We start from the raw sequence: 24,226 nt of genomic DNA on the forward strand, positions 1-24,226 counted from the left end.
GATCATTTTGACCCCACGGGGTGAGATCTTGCATGGAGCCCCAGATCGAGGGAGATTATCAGTGGTCTTGTATGTCTTCCATTTCCTAATAATTGCTCCCACAGTTGATTTATTCAAACCAAGCTGCTTACCTATTGCAGATTCAGTCTTCCCAGCCTGGTGCAGGTCTACAATTTTGTTTCTGGTGTCCTTTCACAGCTCTTTGGTCTTGGCCATAGTGGAGTTTGGAGTGTGACTGTTTGAGGTTGTGGACAGGTGTCTTTTATACTGATAACAAGTTCAAACAGGTGCCATTAATACAGGTAACGAGTGGAGGACAGAGGAGCCTCTTAAAGAAGAAGTTACAGGTCTGTGAGAGCCAGAAATCTTGCTTGTTTGTAGGTGACCAAATACTTATTTTCCACCATCATTTGCAAATAAATTCATTAAAAATCCTACAATGTGATTTTCTGGATTTTTTTTCCTCAATTTGTCTGTCATAGTGGACGTGTACCTATGATGAAAATTACAGGCCTCTCTCATCTTTTTAAGTGGGAGAACTTGCACAATTGGTGGCTGACTAAATACTTTTTTTCCCCACTGTAAGTTACTTACTCAATTGGAAAAGTTGCATTTCTCCTCGGACACGATCTTGTGGCTGTCGGGTGAGATGGATGTGATTTTGATGCGCAGGCAGTCCTCGATTGACTTGTGTGAAAGCCGGTTTCTGTCGTGAGTCTTGATTGCGTTCATAGAGGAAAAGGAGGACTTGCAGGTGTAAGTTCATCCAAACATTGGCAGCACATAAAATGCAAGTTTCTTTATTGTGCTGTATTCCCTTGAGCTTGCCACCCAAAACGCACTCAGGGACTCGGCACTCCTGATTCTTCAACGTGCGGAAGTGCAGCCTTCCAGATGAAAAGTCCAAATCGAACTACTCAAGCTTCCTAGTAAAAGGCCTCAAGTTTTTCCACCATGTCCACGACTGTTTTCCCTCTTCCTTGTAACTGCAGATTTAACCTGTTTAAGTGACAGAACATGTCAGCCAAAAAAAGAACGGAGAGGAAATCCTCATTTTCCAGAATGCGAAGGTGATCAGCTGCTGCCCATATTTAGCTTTCAACAACCTGGTCATGCAGCTCACAGAACCGCTCCAGCGCTTTTCCGTCACAAGCTTGCGGAAAAGATGGTGTTGGGTGCTCGATGTCCCCCTGACGAAGTTGATTATGCGCATTACTTTTCCATCAAATCTTTTAGCTCACCGTTTAGTCCACTCTAATGGATAAGACAGTGCAAGCCATTCATTTAGGGGGCGATTTCCTTCAACCTGCTGAGCAGGCCCGTGTCTGCCCACCATAAAAGGAGCCCAGGCGGTAACCACAATATAGACTTTTTCGAATGACAGGCATGCTGCGTATACAATTCTTCCAGCTTTGTGAATACGATGTCCCCGGTGGTGTGTCCTTCGAGGGGAATCAGTTTCCATCAAAATAACAGACATATACAAAATGTGCACCCCTTGGGGTCCCGAGGACAGAGTTTGGGAAACCCTGCCCTGTCGTGGTGAAAAGCCCAGGAGACCGGCCGTTTCTGAGAAACTGGAACCGGCGCGCCTGGCACCGACAATCATACCACGCTCAAAGTTGCTTAGGTCACTCGTTTTGCCCATACTAACGTTCAGTCGAACAGTAACTGAATGCCTTAATGCCTGTCTGCCTGATTTACAGTACATAGCAAGCCACGGCCACGTGACTCACTGTCTGTAGGAGCGAACCATTTTCATGAACAGGGTGGTGTACCTAATAAACTGGCCACTGAGTGTACGTATGAAGTGGGTAAAACAGTACGTAAACATTATTAAAAGTGACCAGTGTTCAATGACTATGTACATAGGGCAGCAGTCTAATGTGCAGGGTAGAGTACCAGGTGTTAGCCGGCTAGTAACAGTGACTAAGTTCAGGGCAGGGTACTGGCGGAGGCCGGCTAGTGGTTACTATTTAATAGTCTGATGGCATGGAGATAGAAGCTGTTTTTCAGTCTCTGTCCCAGCTTTGATGCACCTGTACTATCTCCGCCTTCTAGATGGTGGCAGGGTGAACAGGCCGTGGCTCGGGTGGCTGAGGTCTTTGATGATCTTCTTAGCCTTCCTGTGACACTGGGTGCTGTAGATGTCAGTGTGCCCCTGACAGGATGCTCTCAATGGTGCATCTGTAGAAGTTTGTGAGGGTTTGAGGGGCCAAGCCGAATTTCTTCAGTCTCCTGAGGTTGAAGATGTGCTGTTGCGCCTTCCTCACCACACTGTCTATTTGGATGGACCATTTCAGGTTGTCAGTGATGTGCACACCAAGGAACTTGAAGCTTTTCACCCCATCGATGTGGATGGGGGCGTGATCTCTATGCTGTCTCCTGAAGTCCATGATCAGCTCCTTTGTTTTGTTAACGTTGAGGGAGAGGTTATTTTCCAGGCACCACTCCGCCAGGACCCTCACCTCCTCCCTGTATGCTGTCTCGTCATTGTTGGTAATCAAGTCTACCATTGCTGTGTCGTCTGCAAACTTGATGATTGAGTTGGAGACATGCGTGGCCACTCAGTCAATTGGTGAACGGGGAGTACCAGAGGGAGCTAAGCACGCACCCCTGTGGGGCACCTGTGTTGAGGATCAGCGTAGCGGAGGTGTTATTGCCTACCTCCACCACCTGGGGTCAGCCCATCAGGAAGTCCAAGACCCAGTTGCACAGGGCGGGGTTCAGACCCAGGGCCCCCGAGCTTAGTGATGAGCTTGGAGGGCACTATACTGTTGAAGGCTGAGCTGTAGTCGATGAACAGCATTCTTATATAGGTATTCCTCTTGTCCACACATGCACATGTTCTGAGGACGCGGCTTGGGATGCTGGGCCGGCAGCCTTGCGAGGGTTAACACGCTTAAACACGAAGGTGTTTAGCTTGTCCGGGAGCTGGTGTCTTTCCCTTTATAATCCATAATATACTCCATTTAATAACAAACAAAAAATAATAATTTCAGTTAATCAGATGCACCATTGAGAGCATTCTGTCGGGATGTATCACCGCCTAGTATGGCAACTGCAACACAGTAAATACCCCCTAATCAAGATACATTAATGAAACATAAAACACTCATGTATTTTTACAAAAGTATTTTGTTGACAAATAATGACAATTAAAACCATTTTAATCCCACTTTGTAACAATGTGAAGAAATCCAAGGGTGGTGAATACTTATGATAGGCACTTTACACAAAGCAGCAAGTGAGACAGTATTGAAAAACAAAATACGTACTTACAAACACACACATACTAATAAACACACACACACACACACACACACACACAAACACACACACACACACACACACTTATTATAAATAAAGATACACAATGTCAACCATTGCTATTTCACCTCCTAAACACTAAAGAGCTCACTATCACCACAACTGCCATGGACTCAACATTGCGAAGGAGCTCAGTGCAGTCAGACACCCCTCAACATACTTTATTTATGTTTCTTCTCCTCAGATGGCAGGGTTTGTTCTGCAAAGAAAAGTTTTGAGCGGGACGCCTAATTGTTTTTTTCGGGCTGCCTATTATAAATATATAATTTCAAAGATAATTCGCAAAAATCCAAATAACTTCACAGATCTTCATTGTTTAAACACTGTTTCTCATGCTTGTTCAATGAACCATAAACAATTAATGAACATGCACCTGTGGAACGGTCGTTAAGACACTAACAGCTTACAGACGGTAGGCAATTAAGGTCACAGTTATGAAAATGTAGGACACTAAAGAGGCCTTTCTACTGACTCTGAAAAACACCAAAAGAAAGATGCCCAGGGTCTCTGCTCATCTGCGTGAACGTGCCATAGGCATGCTGCAAGGAGGCATGAGGACTGCAGATGTGGCCAGGGCAATAGATTGCAATGTCCGTACTGTGAGACGCCTAAGACAGCGCTACAGGGAGACAGGACGGACAGCTGATCGTCCTCGCAGTGGCAGACCACATGTAACAACACCTGCACAGGATCGGTACATCCGAACATCACACCTGCGGGACAGGTACAGGATGGCAACAACAACTGCCCGAGTTACACCAGGAATGCACAATCCCTCCATCAGTGCTCAGACTGTCCGCAATAGGCTGAGAGAGGCTGGACTGAGGGCTTGTAGGCCTGTTGTAAGCAAGGTCCTCATCAGACATCACCGGCAACAACGTCGCCTATGGGCACAAACCCACCGTCGCTGGACCAGACAGGACTGGCAACAAGTGCTCTTCACTGACGAGTCGCGGTTTTGTCTCACCAGGGGTGATGGTCGGATTCGCGTTTATCGTCGAAGGAATGAGCGTTACACCTAGGCCTGTATTCTGGAGCGGGATCGATTTGGAGGTGTAGGGTCCGTCATGGTCTGGGGCGGTGTGTCACAGCATCATCGGACTGAGCTTGTTGTCATTGCTGGCAATCTTAACGCTGTGCGTTACAGGGAAGACATCCTCCTCCCTCATGTGGTACTCTTCCTGCAGGCTCATCCTGACATGACCCTCCAGCATGACAATGCCATCAGCCATACTGCTCTTTCTGTGTGTGTTTTCCTGCAAGACAGGAATGTCAGTGATCTGCCACGGCCAGCTAAGAGCCCGGATCTCAATCCCATTGAGCACGTCTGGGACGTCCGTTCTAATTCACGGTATCACAATTCCAGTGGGTCAGAAGTTTACATACACTAAGTTGACTGTGCCTTTAAACAGCTTGGAAAATTCCAGAAAATGTCACGGCTTTAGAAGCTTCTGATAGGCTAATTGACATAATTTGAGTCAATTGGAGGTGTACCTGTGGATGTACAGTGAGGGGAAAAAAGTATTTGATCCCCTGCTGATTTTGTATGTTTGCCCACTGACAAAGAAATGATCAGTCTATAATTTTAATGGTAGGTTTATTTGAACAGTGAGAGACAGAATATCAATAAAAAATTCCCGAAATTTTGGTGGAGATTTTTGAATCTGATTGATTGATTGCTTCTGTGGACAGGTGTCTTTTATACTGGTAACAAGCTGAGATTAGGAGCACTCCCTTTAAGAGTGTGCTCCTAATCTCAGCTCGTTACCTGTATAAAAAGACACCTGGGAGCCAGAAATCTTTCTGATTGAGAGGGGGTCAAATACATATTTCCCTCATTAAAATGCAAATCAATTTCTAACATTTTTGACATGCGTTTTTCTTGATTTTTTTGTTGTTATTCTGTCTCTCACTGTTCAAAAAAACCTACCATTAAAATTATAGACTGATCATGTCTTTGTCAGTGGGCAAACGTACAAAATCAGCAGGGGATCAAATACTTTTTTCCCCTCACTGTATTTCGAGGCCTATCTTCAAACTCTGTGCCTCTTTGCTTGACATCATGGGAAAATCTAAAGAAATCAGCCAAGACCTCAGAAAAAAAATTGTAGACCTCCACAAGTCTGGTTCATCCTTGGGAGCAATTTCCAAACGCATGAAGGTACCACATTCATCTGTACAAACAATAATACGCAAGTATAAACACCATGGGACCATGCAGCCGTCATACCGCTCAGGAAGGATACGCATTGTCTCAGCTAGAGAAGAGCGAACTTTGGTGCGAAAAGTGCAAATCAATCCCAGAACAACAGCAAAGGACCTTGTGAAGATGCTGGAGGAAACAGGTACAAAAGTATCTACAGTGAGGGAAAAAAGTATTTGATCCCCTGCTGATTTTGTACGTTTGCCCACTGACAAAGACATGATCATGCTATAATTTTAATGGTAGGTTTATTTGAACAGTGAGAGACAGAATAACAACAAAAAAATCCAGAAAAACGCATGTCAAAAATGTTATAAATTGATTTGCATTTTAAATGAGGGAAATAAGTATTTGACCCCCTCTCAATCAGAAAGATTTCTGTCTCCCAGGTGTCTTTTATACAGGTAACGAGCTGAGATTAGGAGCACACTCTTAAAGGGAGTGCTCCTAATCTCAGCTTGTTACCAGTATAAAAGACACCTGTCCACAGAAGCAATCAATCAGATTCCAATCTCTCCACCATGGCCAAGACCAAAGTGCTCTCCAAGGATGTAAGGGACAAGATTGTAGACCTACACAAGGCTGGAATGGGCTACAAGACCATCGCCAAGCAGCTTGGTGAGAAGGTGACAACAGTTGGTGCGATTTTTCGCAAATGGAAGAAACACAAAATAACTGTCAATCTCCCTCGGGCTGGGGCTCCATGCAAGATCTCACCTCGTGGAGTTGCAATGATCATGAGAACGGTGAGGAATCAGCCCAGAACTACACGGGAAGATCTTGTCAATGATCTCAAGGCAGCTGGGACCATAGTCACCAAGAAAACAATTGGTAACACATTACGCCGTGAAGGGCTGTAATCCTGCAGCGCCCGCAAGGTCCCCCTGCTCAAGGAAGCACATATACTGGGCTGTTTGAAGTTTGCCAATGAACATCTGAATGATTCAGAGGAGAACTGGGTGAAAGTGTTGTGGTCAGATGAGACCAAAATCGAGCTCTTTGGCATCAACTCAACTCGCCATGTTTGGAGGAGGAGGAATGCTGCCTATGACCCCAAGAACACCATCCCCACCGTCAAACATGGAGGTGGAAACATTATGCTTTGGGGGTGTCTTTCTGCTAAGGGGACAAGACAACTTCACCGCATCAAAGGGACGATGGACGGGGCCATGTACCGTCAAATCTTGGGTGAGAACCTCCTTCCCTCAGCCAGGGCATTGAAAATGGGTCGTGGATGGGTATTCCAGCATAACAATGACCCAGAACACACGGCCAAGGCAACAAAGGAGTGGCTCAAGAAGAAGCACATTAAGGTCCTGGAGTGGCCTAGGCAGTCTCCAGACCATAATCCCATAGAAAATATGTGGAGGGAGCTGAAGGTTCAAGTTGCCAAACATCAGCCTCGAAACCTTAATGACTTTGCAGATCTTCTCCAAGAGGAGTGGGACAAAATCCCTCCTGAGATGTGTGCAAACCTGGTGGCCAACTACAAGAAACGTCTGACCTCTGTAATTGCCAACAAGGGTTTTGCCACCAAGAACTAAGTCATGTTTTGCAGAGGGGTCAAATACTTATTTCCCTCATTAAAATGCAAATCAATTTATAAAATTTTTGACATGCGTTTTTCTGGATTTCTTTGTTGTTATTCTGTCTCTCACTGTTCAAATAAACGTACCATTAAAATTATAGACTGATCTTGTTTTTGTCAGTGGGCAAACGTACAAAATCAGCAGGGGATCAAATACTTTTTTCCCCTCACTGTATATCCACAATAAAACAAGTCTTATCTTAAGAAGCCACTGCTCCAAAACCGCCATAAAAAAATCTAGAAATGTCCTCTCGTTTGATGAAACAAAAATAGAACTGTTTGGCCATAATGACCAATGTTATGTTTGGAGGAAAAAGGGGAGTGCTTGCAAGCCGAAAAACACCATCCCAAACGTGAAGCACGGGGGTGGCAGCATCATGCTGTGGGGGTGCTTTGCCGCAGGAGGGACTGGTGCACTTCACAAAATAGATGACATCATGAGGAAGGACAAGTATGTGGATATATTGAAGCAACATCTCAAGACATCAATCAGGAAGTTAAAGCTTGGTCGCAAATGGGTCTTCCAAATGGACAATGACCCCAAGCATACTTCCAAAGTTGTGGCAAAATGGCTTAAGGACAACAAAGTCAAGGTATTGGAGTGGCAATCACAAAGCCCTGACCTCAATCCTATAGAACATTTGTGGGCAGAACTGAAAAAGCGTGTGCGAGTAAGGAGGCCTACAAACCAGACTCAGTTACACCAGCTCTGTCAGGAGGAATGGGCTAAAATTCACCCAACTTATTGTGGGAAGCTTGTGGAAGGCTACCCGAAATGTTTGACCGAAGTTAAACAATTTTAAGGCACTGCTACCAAATACTAATTGAGTGTATGTAAACTTCTGACCCACTGGGAATGTGATGAAAGAAATAAAAGCTTAAATAAATCACTCTACTATTATTCTGACATTTCACAGTCCTCTGTAGCTCAGCTGGTAGTGCACGGCGCTTGTAACGCCAAGGTAGTGGGTTCGATCCCCGGGACCACCCATACACAAAAAATGTATGAACGCATGACTGTAAGTCGCTTTGGATAGAAGCGTCTGCTAAATGGCATATTATATTATTATTATATTATCATATATTATAAAATAAAGTGGTGATCCTAACTGACCTAAGACAGGGAATTTTTATTAGGATTAAATGTCAGGAATTGTGAAAAACTGAGTTTAAATGTATTTGGCTAAGGTATATGTAAACCTCCGACTTCAACTGTATGTACATATATATATAAAAATATAACTTTCGAAATGGAAAAACGTTTTCAGTGTAAACTTATTAAATGACTAAAACTAGATATAAACTACAGTGCATTCGGAAAGCATTCAGACCCCTTGACTTTTTCCACATTTTGTTATGTTACAGCCTTATTCTAAAATGGATTCAATAAAACAATACCCCGTTACAGCCTTATTCTAAAATGGATTCTACACACAATACCCCATAATGACAAAGCGAAAACAGGTTTTTAGAAATGTTAGCAAATGTATTAAAAATAAAAAACATACAGTACCAGTCAAAAGTTTGGACACCTACTCATTCAAGGGTTTTTCTTTATTTTTTACTATTTTCTACATTGTAGAATAATAGTGAAGACATCAAAACTATGGAATTACACATGGAATCATGTAGTAACCAAAAAAGTGTTAAACAAATCAAAATATATTTTATATTTGAGATTCTTCAAATAGCCGCCCTTTGACTTGATGACAGCTTCGCACACTCTTGGCATTCTCTCAATAAGCTTCACCTTGAATGCTTTTCCAACAGTCTTGAAGGAGTTCACACATCTACTGAGCACTTGTTAGCTGCTTTTCCCTCACTATCCCGTCCGACTCATCCCAAACCACCTCAAGTTGGGTTGAGGTCAGGGGATTGTGGAGTCCAGGTATTCTGATGCAGCACTCCATCACTCTCCTTCTTGGTAAAATAGCCATTGCACAGCCTGGAGGTGTGTTGGGTCATTGTCCTGTTGAAAAACAAATGATAGTCCCACTAAGCCCAAACCAGATGGGATGGCGTATCGCTGCAGAATACTGTGGTAGCCACGCTGGTTAAGTGTGCCTTGAATTCTAAATAACAGTGTGACCAGCAAAGCACCCCCACACCATCACACCTGTTCCTCCATGCTTTACAGTGGGAACTACACATGCGGAGATCATCCGTTCAACCACACCGCGTCTCACAAAGACACGGCGGTTGGAACCAAAGATCTCCAATTTGGACTCCAGACCAAAGGACACATTTCCAACGGTCTAATGTCCATTGCTCGTGTTTCTTGGCCCAAGCAGGTGTCCTTTAGTAGTGGTTTCTTTGCAGCAATTCGACCATGAAGGCCTGATTCACACAGTCCCCTCTGACCAGTTGATGTTGAGATGTGTCTGTGACTTGAACTCTGTGAAGCATTTATTTGGGCTGCAATGTCTGAGGCTGGTAACTCTAATGAACTTATCCTCCGCAGCACAGTTAACTCTGGGTCTTCCATTCCTGTGGCGGTCCTCATGAGAGCCAGTTTCATCATAGCGCTTGATAGTTTTTGCGACCGCACTTGAAGAAACTTTCAAAGTTCTTGAAATGTTCCGTATTGACTGACCTTCATGTCTTAAAGTAATGATGGACTGTCGTTTCTCTTTGCTTATTTGAGCTGTTCTTGCCATAATATGGACTTGGTATTTTGCCAAATAGGGCTATCTTCTGTTTTTGCTTTGTCATTATGGGGTATTGTGTGTAGATTGATGAGGGAAAAAAATAATTTAATCAATTTTAGAATAAGGCTGTAACGTAACAAAATGTGGAAAAAGTCAAGGGGTCTGAATACTTTCTGAAAGCACTGTATGTAGAAAAGATAATGGACCTATATATTTTTTAATAAGATCTCCTTTGAGAACTAACAATCACCTAAATACAAGCTTGAAAGTCATGGAGAATCTACAATTCAAAGAATTATGCATTCAGGAGTATTTTTGTCATGGCATTGATTTCCTTATAATGTTAGAGTCACTGAGATAACATAAGCAATGGCAAATTGTGTAGAATTGCAGGAAATTAGCGTTAAAACAGCCGTTTTTTGTTGCTGCAGCTAACACGAGGGCCTCAAATATTTTTTTGCGCCATGTATTTATTTCAACTTACTCTTCAGCAGTGGAAAACCCAGCCTCACTCTGCTGCGCTGCTGTCCTCTCCTTCACCCTCTACTCTTTTCCAGCTCTTACTCCTCTTCTCTCCTTCCCTGCCCTCCTTCACTCTCCTCCCCTCTGCTGACAAGACAACGTAAACAGCCCGCCTTTCACAGACCGCTCCTTTTCCCTATCGGTTTTTCTCCTACTTTCTCTCAGTCTCTGGTTATCCTGGATGCCCCCTTTGCCTTCGCCCCTTTTAGTGCCAGCATGAGGCCCACAGTGGGGCATACACTCACACAGCTCTGCCCAATCCCCCCCTTCACAGGCCTGTGCCAAGGTCATCACTCTTACAACAGTTACCCTGCCTCTTTCTCTCCCTTCTGTCCCTCCTCACTCATTCACTCACATTCTGTCTTCAACACAAGAGAAGGAATTTCAAAGGTGCGTTCTATTGACCTAATAATCCACTCATCTCATTCAGACGACATTTCAGAGCCTTTAACTTCAAATTTGAATTCCTTCAGTTTCTGTCAAATGTGATTTTACATGAATCAATAACATTAAAGTAAATACCACAGGTATTTGGCTACATCAATGACCACTATATCAATAGCTGACAAGTCTACAGGGGGACACAAACAGACGCACACATACCGTACATACACACAGACCTTTGGTGCCGGGCGGCTGCAGGTTATCCCCGGTGAGAGAGCACCAGCCCACGGGGAAGATGTCCCGGGAGTCGTAGCGGCAGTAGTAGTCGAAGGCACCCCGCCAGCCATCGAAGGTGACCAGCACCTCCACGCCGCGCAGCGCCCCCACCGTGGCCGGGCAGATGAAGTGGGGGTTCTTGCGGTCCACCGCCTCCAGCTTCATGCCCACCTGGAAGGAGTTCTGCTCTGGGACCGGGGGCTCCTGCTGGGGTAGTAGGGGAAGGGAGGTGGCAGGGATGGGAGAGGTCAGTGACAAGGGAGTGGGTAAATGTGGGATTATCCAGATGAAATGTGAAATTGTTCAGAAGCTTCACTTCGTTGGCAAATGTATATGATCACATATGATGTTGTGATCCCAATGGTGAGTGTGGAAGAAGTGAAAAGAATATTGTTGTCTATCAACAATGACAAGCCACCGGGGACTGACAACTTGGATGGAAAATTACTGAGGATAATAGCAGACGATATTGCCACTCCTATTTGCCATATCTTCAATTTAAGCCTACTAGAAAGGCCTGGAGGGAAGCAAAATAAGCAAAAGTCATTCCACTACCTAAGAATAGTAAAGCTCCCTTTACTGGCAGTTTCCACATGCTTCAAGATGGCCACCATTGTTCCTGTACCCAAGAAAGCAAAGGTAACTGAACTAAATGACTATCGCCCTGTAGCACTCACCTCTGTCATCATGAAGTGCTTTGAGAGACTAGTCTAGGATCATATCACCTCTACCTTACCTGTCACCCTAGACCCACTTCAATTTGCTTACCGCCCCAATAGATCCACAGACGATGCAATCGACATCGCACTGCACACTGCCCTATCCCATCTGGACAAGAGGAATACCTATGTAAGAATGCTGTTCATTGACTATAGCTCAGCATTCAACACCATAGTACCCTCCATGCTCATCATCAAGCTCGAGGCCCTGGGTCTGAACCCCGCCCTGTGCAACTGGGTCATGGACTTCCTGACGGGCCGCCCCCTGGTGGTGAAGGTAGATAACAACATCTCCACTTCGCTGATCCTCAACACTGGGGCCCCACAAGGGTGCATGCTCAGCCCCCTCCTGTACTCCCTGTTCACCCATGACTGCGTGGCCAAGTACGCCTCCAACTCAATCATCAAGTTTGCAGACGACACAACAGTAGTAGGCTTGATTACCAACAATGACAAGACCGCCTACAGGGAGGTGGTGAGGGCTCTGGGAGTGTGGTGCCAGGAAAATAACCTCTCACTCAACGTCAACAAAACAAAGGAGATGATCGTGGACTTCAGGAAACAGCAGAGGGTGCACCCCCCTATCCACATCGATGGGACCGCAGTGGAGAAGGTGGAAAGCTTCAAGTTTCTTGGCGTACACATCACCGACAAACTGAAATGGTCCACCCACGCAGACAGTGTGGTGAAGAAGGCGCAACAGAGCCTCTTCAACCTCAGGAGGCTGAAGAAATTCGGGGCTTGGCACCTAAAACCCTCACAAACTTTTACAGATGCACAATTGAGAGCATCCTGTCGGGCTGTATCACCACCTGGTACGGCAACTTCACCGCCCGCAACCGCAGGGCTCTCCAGAGGGTGGTGCGGTCTATCGAACGCATTATCAGGGGCAAACTACCCACCCTCCAAGACAAATACAGCACCTGATGTCACAGGAAGGCCAAAAATATCATCAAGGACATCAACCACCCGAGCCACTGCCTGTTCACCCCGCTATCATCCAGAAGGCGAGGTCAGTACAGGTGCATCAAAGCTGGGACCGAGAGAATGAAAAACTGCTTCTATCTCAAGGCCATCAGGCTGTTAAATAGCCATCACTAGCACATTAGAGGCTGCTGCTGCCTATTGAAATCACTGGCCACTTTAAGAAATGGAACACTAGTCAATTTAATAATGTTTACAGTCACTTTAATAATGTTTACATATCTTGCACTACTCATCTCATATGTATATACTGCATTCTATTCTATAATATTCTACTGTATCTTAGTCCATGCCACTCTGTCATTCCTTGTCCATATACAGTGGGGGAAAAAAGTATTTAGTCAGCCACCAATTGTGCAAGTTCTCCCACTTAAAAAGATGAGAGAGGCCTGTAATTTTCATCATAGGTACACGTCAACTATGACAGACAAATTGAGAATTTTTTTCTCCAGAAAATCGAATTGTAGGATTTTTAATGAATTTATTTGCAAATTATGGTGGAAAATAAGTATTTGGTCACCTACAAACAAGCAACATTTCTGGCTCTCACAGACCTGTAACTTCTTCTTTAAGAGGCTCCTCTGTCCTCCACTCGTTACCTGTATTAATGGCACCTGTTTGAACTTGTTATCAGTATAAAAGACACCTGTCCAAAACCTCAAACAGTCACACTCCAAACTCCACTATGGCCAAGACCAAAGAGCTGTCAAAGGACACCAGAAACAAAATTGTAGACCTGCACCAGGCTGGGAAGACTGAATCTGCAATAGGTAAGCAGCTTGGTTTGAAGAAATCAACTGTGGGAGCAATTATTAGGAAATGGAAGACATACAAGACCACTGATAATCTCCCTTGATCTGGGGCTCCACGCAAGATCTCACCCCGTGGGGTCAAAATGATCACAAGAACGGTGAGCAAAAATCCCAGAACCACACGGAGGGACCTAGTGAATGACCTGCAGAGAGCTGGGACCAAAGTAACAAAGCCTACCATCAGTAACACACTACGCCGCCAGGGACTCAAATCCTGCAGTGCCAGACGTGTCCCCCTGCTTAAGCCAGTACATGTCCAGGCCCGTCTGAAGTTTGCTAGAGTGCATTTGGATGATCCAGAAGAGGATTGGGAGAATGTCATATGGTCAGATGAAACCAAAATATAACTTTTTGGTAAAAACTCAACTCGTCGTGTTTGGAGGACAAAGAATGCTGAGTTGCATCCAAAGAACACCATACCTACTGTGAAGCATGGGGGTGGAAACATCATGCTTTGGGGCTGTTTTTCTGCAAAGGGACCAGGATGACTGATCCGTATAAAGGAAAGAATGAATGGGGCCATGTATCGTGAGATTTTGAGTGAAAACCTCCTTCCATCAGCAAGGGCATTGAAGATGAAACGTGGCTGGGTCTTTCAGCATGACAATGATCCCAAACACACCGCCCGAGCAACGAAGGAGTGGCTTCGTAAGAAGTATTTCAAGGTCCTGGAGTGGCCTTGCCAGTCTCAGATCTCAACCCCATAGAAAATATTTGGAGGGGAGTTGAAAGTCTGTGTTGCCCAGCGACAGCCCCAAAACATCACTGCTCTAGAGGAGATCTGCATGGAGGAATGGGCCAAAATACCAGCAACAGTGTGTGAAAACCTTGTGAAGACTTACAGAAAACATTTGACCTGTGTCATTGCCAACAAAGGGTATATAACAAAGTATTGAGAAACTTTTGTTATTGACCAAATACTTAATTTCCACCATAATTTGCAAATAAATTCATAAAAAATCCTACAATGTGATTTTCTGGATATTTTTTTCTCATTTTGTCTGTCATAGTTGACGTGTACCTATGATGAAAATTACAGGCCTCTCTCATCTTTTTAAGTGGGAGAACTTGCACAATTGGTGGCTGACTAAATACTTTTTTCCCCCACTGTATGTATATTTTCTTAAATTCCATTCCTTACTAGTTTTGTGTGTATTAAGTATATGTTGTGAATTTGTTAGATATTACTGCACTGTCGGAGCTAGAAGCACAAGCATTTCGCTACACCCGCTATCTGCTAAACACGTGTATGTGACAAATAAAATGTGATTTGAAATAGCCGACCAATGAGCCTGTTACCAACCCTTAGTAAAGTTTTGGGAAAAATGGTGTTTGACCAGATACAATGTTATTTTATAGTAAACATTCAAACATTAAACAAGCACAGCACTTACACAAATGACTGATGATTGGTTGAAAGAAATTGATGATAAGATTGTGGGGGCTGTTTTGTTAGACTTCAACGCGGCTTCTCACATTATCGATCATAGTCTGCTGCTGGAAAAACTTGTGTTATGGCTTTACACCCCCTGCTATATTGTGGATACAGAGTTACCTGTCTAACAGAACACAGAGGGTGTTCTTTAATGGAAGCCTCTCCAACATAATCCAGGTAGAATCAGGAATTCCCCAGAGCAGCTGTGTAGGCCCCTTACTTTTTTTCCAATCTTTACTAAAGACATGCCACTGGCCTTGAGTAAAGCCAGTGTGTCTATGTATGTGGATGACTCAACACTATACATGTCAGCTACTACAGCAACTGAAATGACTGCAACACTTAACAAAGAGCTGCTGTTAGTTTCAGAATGGGTGGCAAGGAATAGGTTAGTCCTAAATATTTCAAAAACTAAAAGCACTGTTTTTGGGACAAATCATTCACTAAACCCTAAACCTCAACTAAATCTTGTAATAAATAATGTGGAAATTGAGCAAGTTGAGGTGACTAAACTGCTTGGAGTAACACTGGATTGTAAACTGTCATGGTCAAAACATATTGATACAACAGTATTTTATTTTATTTCACCTTTATTTAACCAGGTAAGCCAGTTGAGAACAAGTTCTCATTTACAACTGCGACCTGGGCAAGATAAAGCAAAGCAGTGCAATAAAAACAACACAGAGTTACATATGGAATAAACAAAAACAAAACTTACAGTCAATAACACAATAGAAAATCTATATACAGTGTGTGCAAATGTAGTAAGTTATGGAGGTAAGGCAATAAATAGGCCATAGTGCAAAATAATTACAATTGAGTATTAACACTGGAGTGATAGATGTGCAGAAGATGATGTGCAAATAGAGATACTGGGGTGCAAATTAGCAAAATAAATAATGTAAATAACAATATGGGGATGAGGTAGTTGGGTGGGCTAATTACAGATGGGCTGTGTATAGGTGCAGTGATCGGTAAGCTGCTCTGACAACTGATGCTTAAAGTTAGTGAGGGAGATAAGAGTCTCCAGCTTCAGAGATTTTTGCAATTTGTTCCAGTCATTGGCAGCAGAGAACTGGAAGGAATGGCGGCCAAAGGAAGTGTTGGCTTTGGGGATGACCAGTGAGATATACCTGCTGGAACGCATACTACGGGTGAGTGTTGCTATGGTGACCAATGATCTAAGGCAGGGATTTGCCTAGAAGTGATTTATAGATGACCTGGAGCCAGTGGGTTTGGTGACGAATATGTAGTGAGGGCCAGCAAACGAGAGCGTACAGGTCACAATGGTGGGTAGTATATGGGGCTTTGGTGACAAAACGGATAGCACTGTGATAGACTACATCCAATTTGCTGAGTAGAGTGTTGGAAGCTATTTTGTAAAGGACATCGCCGAAGTCAAGGATCGGTAGGATAGTCAGTTTTACGAGGGCATGTTTAGCAGCATGAGTGAAGTAGGCTTTGTTGCGAAATAGGAAGGCGATTCTAGATTTAACTTTGGATTAGAGATGCTTAATGTGAGTCTGGAAGGAGAGTTTACGGTCTAACCAGACACCTAGGGATTTGTAGTTGTGCACATATTCTAAGTCAGACCCGCCGAGAGTAGTGATTCTAGTCGGGCGGGCGGGTGCAAGCAGCGTTCGATTGAAGAACATGCATTTAGTTTTACTAGCGTTTAAGAGTAGCTAAGATGGGGAGAATTCTGCCCATAATAAAGCGCTGCTCTACCTTCTTAACAGCACTAGCAACAAGGCAGGTCCTACAGTTTTGTCGCACCTGGACTACTGTTCAGTCGTGTGGTCAGGTGCCACAAAGAGGGATTTAGGAAAATTGCAATTGGCTCAGAACAGGGCAGCACGGCTGGCCCTTGGATGTACACAGAGAGCAAACAATAATATGCTTGTCAATCTCTCCTGGCTCAAAGTAGAGGACAGATTGACTTCATCACAGCTTGTTTTTGTGAGAGGTATTGACATGTTGAAAGCACCGAGCAGTCTGTTTAAACGACTAGCACACAGCTCAGACACCCATGCATACCCCACAAGACATCCCACCAGAGGTCTCTTCACAGTCCCCAAGTCCAGAACAGACTATGGGAGGCGCACAGTACTACATAGAGCCATGACTACATGGAACGCCATTCCACATCAGGTAACCGACACAAGCAGTAGAATCAGATATCAAAAACAGATACAAATACACCTTACGGAACAGCGGGGACAGTGAAGCAACACAAACATAGGCACAGACACATGCATAAACACAGACGTACACACACTTCACATGGATTTTGTGTTGTAGATATGTGGTAGTGGAGTATGGGCCTAAGGGCACACACTTAGTGTGTTGTGAATTTGTAATGAATGTATTGTGATGTTTTTCAATTGTATAACTGCCTTAATTTTGCCAGACCCCAGGAAGAGTGCCTTGGCAGCAGCTAATGGGGATCCTTAATAAATACAAATGGCCATTAATGGACAGTTTAGCTACATAGGTGTATATGCTGGGAAAGGGAGTGTGTATATGTGTACAGGTATTGCGAAAGGGAGTGTGTATATGTGTACAGTTAAGTGTTATAAACAGGTCTATATCGAGAGCATGTGCTGCTTTGTGACAGGTACCTTGTGAAAGATGCGTGCTGGGGCCATTTCGGCACCGTTGAGTGTTTTTAGAAGGAACATGGGCCAGGAGGACGCGTTCAGACGGAAGCCTGTGGGAGAAGTACAGACGCTGTCAAATAAATCTCATCCATACACAGTAGACGAGACCCTTCAGTAATGTGCATGGGGTAGGCTATAGTAATGTGCATGGAGGTGGGCCATAGACATCTAATATTCACTGATACCTAGTGGACATTTAGAGAATTGCACCAAATCACACTATTCTGCACAAGTGTATTTAATAGAAACCAAAATGAATGCAAATTGTCCGAAACAGGGAGGGACTTACATTAATTTGTCCAATAAGCAACTCTCGTTTCATTACTAAATATTTTCCGTTGCAAAACGTTTCGCTACAGTGTGCACTAATAAATAGACCCCAGTATACATCAGTCTGGTGTAAATCTAACTGAGGAATGTAAGTAGCGCTGTCTGATAGCAAACAATTTAAAGATCCACATCATATCCATAATGTGTATGTAGTATCTGAGTGTGCGACTGTGCGAAAATGTGTCTCTCTCCTCCTCACCCAATGGCGGCTGCAGCATGCCCCCGTTCTTCTCGCAGTTGCCGATAGGCTGGATCTCCGACGAGTCCACCAGGCGCCAGAAGTCGTTCTTGTTGTCGGAGCCGTCGAGGCGCAGGCGCAGCCGCGATCCCGTCAGGCCCACCACTGTAGCAATGCAGGTGGACGTGGTGTTCCGAGGGTCTTGCGCCTCCAGCTTCATGCCCGCCTTGAACTCATTCACTGGAGGCGTTGCGCCCTGGAGAGGTCAGAGGCATGCAATGATGCTGGACAGATTCATCGGGCTGAGATAGGAAGACAGCATCAAGCAAGACTACGTATCGAAGGTGAGTTGAACTCACGCTGTGGTGATGAGGTAGCTCTGCATACAACTTGAAATCAGTGTCACCCCTCGACCCAAGAGAGAACTCATCTTAGCCTAATGGTTCCCTAAAAAAAACCTGCTACTTTGAAAGTTTTGAGCATTCTGTGCAACTTGCACACGTTTACTGTGAACACTGGCTGTACCCGCATTAATTACAGTTTTAGTCAGTGGCCAAGCAGGCTATTAGGACATAATATAGGCCTATCAGTGGCCTACCAACAAAACCAATGGAGCAATTGCATCCTATAATATTTTCGGAAAGTATTCAGACCCGTTTACCTTTTCCACATTTTGTTAGTTTACAGCTTTATTCTAAAATTGATTAAATTGTTTTTTTCCCCCCCACTCATCAATCTACACACAATGCCCCATAATTACAAAGCCAAAACAGGTTTTTAGAATTTTTTGCTAATTTATAAAAATCTTAATAATAACTAAAATATTACATTTACATAAGTATGCAGACCCTTTACTCAGTACTTTTTTGAAGCACCTTTGGCAGCGATTACAGCCTTGCGTCTTCTTGGGTATGACGCTACGAGCTTGGCACACCTGTATTTGGGGAGTTTCTCCCATTCTTCTCTGCAGATCCTCTCAAGCTCTGTCAGGTTGGATGGGGAACGTTGCCACACAGCTATTTTCAGGTCTTTCCAGAGATGTTCAATCGGGTTCAAGTCTGGGCTCTGGCAAACATTTCTAAACCTGTTTTCGCTTTGTCATTATGGGGTATTGTGTGTAGATTGCTGAGGATTTTGTTTTCTTTTAATCAATTTTAGAATAAGGCTGTAACGTAACAAAATGTAGAAAAAGTCAAGGGGTCTGAATACTTTCCGAAGGCACTGTATATCCTACAGTCATTAAACATTATGCAGGCCTTGACATTCACCTTTTAGCAACTCTTCCTTCAGACCAGTAGGACAGATTTTGTACCTGTCCAAAAGCTGAAGTCACAAAATAATAAATGGTCTGTAGCCTAAACACCATGGGCCAAATAGGTGACTGAATATTCTGTTGTATGATGGAAGAAACCACTTTACAAATTAACATTCATTATTATTAGCATACAGAGAATCAGACAAAAATGCAGGCTACCTATTCGCTTCTTTGCATATTCAAGCTTGTCTCAAAATACAACAATGACCCACTTTTCAAAGAGGACTAGAAATATACAGGTTTTCTGCACTTGTAGGAAGCAATCACTCCCCCATTGCTGATAAATTAGCTATTTGTGGGTCTCTGCAACGCCTGGCAATTCATCAGTGCGGCAGTCCTGGTGTTGCGCGGCCAAGGAGCTTAGAGGGAACATTGGTTAAGACGTTGGTTTCCTGAGCTACATATAGATGCCGCTCATTTTCAGTGGTCAGACTTTGGCTGACAGGGTTAACTTCTATCTCATATTGCTTGTTGGTCATAATTCTTACAAACTCTGTAAATGCCATGGTTTGGAACGGCTTAGAATAATTTCAGGAGCCGAAGTTTTACATAGGGTAGTAGCATGCCCTGACACAAGATTTAGGTGAGGAGGATATACTGTAGTCTGATTAGGGGGGCTTACCTGTCTGAAGCAGTGGGCAGGTGCCGCACTAGCACCTGTTTCCTTCAGGTATTTGTCCCAACTGAAGTGCCCTGTGGGACAGAAAAAGTAAATGGCTGCTTTTTGTTGTCTACCGTTATATGTTTTTGTGTGAATGTGTGTTGTTTTGGGGTTCAGTGTTATGGTATGTGCATGCTTCCCAGCCGAAACAGTTCAGAAGAGTTTGTGCATATACAGGTGCAGCTCAATAAATTAGAATATTGTGGAAAAGTTCAATATTGTAGACTCAAGGTGTCACACTCTAATCAGCTAACTAACTCAAAACACCTGCAAAGGTTTCCTGAGCCTTTAAATGGTCTCTCAGTCCAGTTCAGTAGGCTTCACAATCATGGGGAAGACTGCTGACTTGACAGCTGTGCAGAAGACAGTCATCAACACCCTCCATAAGGAGGGAAAGCCTCAAAAGATAATTGCTAAAGAAGCTGGCTGTTCACAGAGTGCTGTATCCAAGCATATTAATGGAAAGTCGAGTGGAAAGAAGAAGTGTGGTAGGAAAATGTGCACAAGCAACATGGATAACCAGAGCCTTGAGAGGATTGTCAAGCAAAGGCCATTCAAAAATGTGGGGGAGCTTCACAAGGAGTGGACTGAGGCAGGAGTCAGGGCATCAAAAGCCATCACGCACAGACGTATCCAGGAAATGGGCGACAACTGTCGCATTCCTCGTGTCAAGCCACTCCTGAACCAGAGGCAACGTCAGAAGCGTCTTACCTGGGCTAAGGAGAAAAAGTACTGGTCTGTCACTCAGTGGTCCAAAGTCCTCTTTTCAGATGAAAGTACATTTTGTATTTCATTTGGCAATCAAGGTCCCAGAGTCTGGAGGAAGAGTGGAGAGGCACAGAATCCAAGTTTCTTGAAGTCCAGTGTGAAGTTTCCACAGTCAGTGATGATTTGGGGAGCCATGTCATCTTCTGGTGTTGGTCCACTGTGTTTCATCAAGTCCAAAGTCAACTCAGCCGTCTACCAGGAAATGTTAGAGCACTTCATGCTTCCTTCTGCTGACAAGCTTTATGGAGATGCTGATTTCATTTTCCAGCAGGACTTGGCACCTGCCCACACTGCCAAAAGGTACCAATACCTGGTTCAATGACCATGGGATTACTGTGCTTGATTGGCCAGCAAACTCGCCTGATCTGAACCCCATACAGAATTGATGGGGTATTGTCAAGAGGAAGATGAGAGACACGAGAGCCAACAATGCAGACGAGCTGAAGGCCGCTATCGAAGCAACCTGGGCTTCCATAACACCTCAGCAGTGCCACAGGCTGATCGACTCCATGCCACGCCCCATAGATGCAGCGATTCATGCAAAAGGGACCCCAACCAAGTACTGACTGCATGTACAAGAACATACTTTTCAGAAGGCCGACATGTCTGTATTAAATTTCCTTTTTTCACTGGTCTTATGTCATATTCTAATTTTCTGAGATACTGAATTTGGGGTTTTCATGAGCTGTAAGCATCAAGATTAAAACAAATACAGGCTTGAACTATTTCACTTTTTGTGTAAATAATCCACGATATGAGTTTCACTTTGTTAATTGAATTATTGAAATTACTTAACTTTTCCACAATATTCTAATTTATTGAGCTGCACCTGTATTATGACAACATTTTGGGACGTGTTTGTTCGTTTTGGACTTGGGTACGTTATTTATTTGGTTTTTCGGGCATATTCTTTTCTTGAGGCAAGCCGAAGTCGGTAGCCGAAGTCTACGCCCCTTCGTCGGTGAACAGTAGGGATTCTTCAGTAAAGTCTTTGCTGTCATTCAACGAGAGACAACTCATTTTCATGCACATTTTTTCATTGAGAAATAATGCACCAAACATCTTACTTAGATGTAAAATTGCGCGACTTAGATCTCCTCGGCAAAAACTTCAAAATTAATGACAGATTTCTTGAGTTAGATTAATTCTGACTATTTTCAGGAAATGTACACTGCTCAAAAAAATAAAGGGAACACTTAAACAACAAATCCCAGATCTGAATGAATGAAATAATCTTATTAAATACTTTTTTCTTTACATAGTTGAATGTGCTGACAACAAAATCAAACAAAAATTATCAATGGAAATCAAATTTATCAACCCATGGAGGTCTGGATTTGGAGTCACACTCAAAATTAAAGTGGAAAACCACACTACAGGCTGATCCAACGTTGATGTAATGTCCTTAAAACAAGTAAAATTGAGGCTCAGTAGTGTGTGTGGCCTCCACGTGCCTGTATGACCTCCCTACCACGCCTGGGCATGCTCCTGATGAGGTGGCGGATGGTATCCTGAGGGATCTCCTCCCAGACCTGGACTAAAGCATCCGCCAACTCCTGGACAGTCTGTGGTGCAACGTGGCGTTGGTGGATGGAGCGAGACATGATGTCCCAGATGTGCTCAATTGGATTCAGGTCTGGGGAACGGGCGGGCCAGTCCATAGCATCAATGCCTTCCTCTTGCAGGAACTGCTGACACACTCCAGCCACATGAGGTCTAGCATTGTCTTGCATTAGGAGGAACCCAGGACCAACCGCACCAGCATATGGTCTCACAAGGGGTCTGAGGATCTCATCTCGGTACCTAATGGCAGTCAGGCTACCTATGGCGAGCACATGGAGGGCTGTGCGGCCCCCCAAAGAAATGCCACCCCACACGATGACTGACCTCCCGAGTGGCGCAGTGGTCTAAGGCACTACATCGCAGTGCTAGCTGTGCCACTAGAGATCCTGGTTCGAATCCAGGCTCTGTCGTAGCCGGCCGTGACCGGGAGACCCATGGGGCGGTGCACAATTGGTCCAGGGTATGGGAGGGAATGGCCGGCAGGGATGTAGAGCATGGCGTTTGCAACGCCAGGATTGTGGGTTCGATTCCCACGGGGGGCCAGTATGAAAAAAATAATAATGTATGCACTCACTAACTGTAAGTCGCTCTGGATAAGAGCGTCTGCTAAATGACTAAAATGTGAAATGTAAATGACCCACCGCCAAACCGGTCATGCTGGAGGATGTTGCAGGCAGCAGAACGTTCTCCACGACGTCTCCAGACTCTGTCACGTCTGTCACATGTGCTCAGTGTGAACCTGCTTTCATCTGTGAAGAGCACAGGGTGCCAGTGGCAAATTTGCCAATCTTTGTGTTCTCTGGCAAATGCCAAACGTCCTGCACGGTGTTGGGCTGTAAGCACAACCCCCACCTGTGGACGTCGGGCCCTCATACCACCCTCATGGAGTCTGTTTCTGACCGTTTGAGCAGACACATGCACATTTGTGACCTGCTGGAGATCATTTTGCAGTGCTCCTCCTGCTCCTCCTTGCACAAAGGCGAAGGTAGCCGTCCTGCTGCTGGGTTGTTGCCCTCCTACGGCCTCCTCCACGTCTCCTGATGTACTGGCCTGTCTCCTGGTAGCGCCTCCATGCTCTGGACACTACGCTGACAGACACAGCAAACCTTCTTGCCACAGCTCGCATTGATGTGCCATCCTGGATGAGCTGCACTACCTGAGCCACTTGTGTGGGTTGTAGACTCCGTCTCATGCTACCACTAGAGTGAAAGCACCGCCAGCATTCAAAAGTGACCAAAACATCAGCCAGGAAGCATAGGAACTGAGAAGTGGTCTGTGGTCACCACCTGCAGAACCACTCCTTTATTGGGGGTGTCTTGCTAATTGCCTATAATTTCCACCTGTTGTCTATTCCATTTGCACAACAGCATGTGAAATGTATTGTCAATCAGTGTTGCTTCCTAAGTGGACAGTTTGATTTCACAGAAGTGTGATTGACTTGGAGTTACATTGTGTTGTTTAAGTGTTCCCTTTATTTTTTTGAGCAGTGTATAATGGCTACAGTGTCTCAAAATGGATAAACAGTACTATTGCTGCTTCTTTATCATTTTTCAAGCTAAGGTCTTTTAAGGTAGAATGCTTAGCACACTCGTTCGGTTCGCCGACTTCGCTAGCCGCCAGCCGAACTGAAGCATGCTGACGCCTTTAGAACAGTATTATAGCCAGGGGTTGGAACCAGTGCAGGGAACAGAACCAAAAACCGGAAAATAACATTTTTGAAGGAACAGAAATGGAACCGGGTTCGAAAGTGATCCATACTGTTGTGGAACAGAACCGTTATTTTAAAAACATGGGAACCAGGCATTTTTTGGTAGTTCCACAAAGAAAATCTAAGCAAAGCCCTCAATCAG

General features: G+C 44.4%; 1 protein-coding gene across 8 annotated transcripts in view; it reads right to left on the minus strand.

Annotated features, from left to right (window-relative positions):
• Window positions 1-24,226, minus strand: part of LOC121585936 (polycomb protein SCMH1) — a 51,043-nt gene that overhangs the window by 16,956 nt on the left and 9,861 nt on the right. For all 8 annotated transcript variants that reach the window (XM_045226131.1, XM_045226136.1, XM_045226129.1 and 5 more), the window contains 4 exons: window positions 20,007-20,077; window positions 18,091-18,325; window positions 17,523-17,611; window positions 10,912-11,158 (listed from right to left, as the gene is read on the minus strand). In XM_045226131.1, coding sequence (XP_045082066.1) covers window positions 10,912-11,158; window positions 17,523-17,611; window positions 18,091-18,325; window positions 20,007-20,077 — 642 coding nt within the window. The remainder of the gene's footprint in view (window positions 1-10,911; window positions 11,159-17,522; window positions 17,612-18,090; window positions 18,326-20,006; window positions 20,078-24,226) is intronic.

This window comes from Coregonus clupeaformis, chromosome 17, assembly GCF_020615455.1.
Source record: "Coregonus clupeaformis isolate EN_2021a chromosome 17, ASM2061545v1, whole genome shotgun sequence".
NCBI lineage: Eukaryota > Metazoa > Chordata > Actinopteri > Salmoniformes > Salmonidae > Coregonus > Coregonus clupeaformis.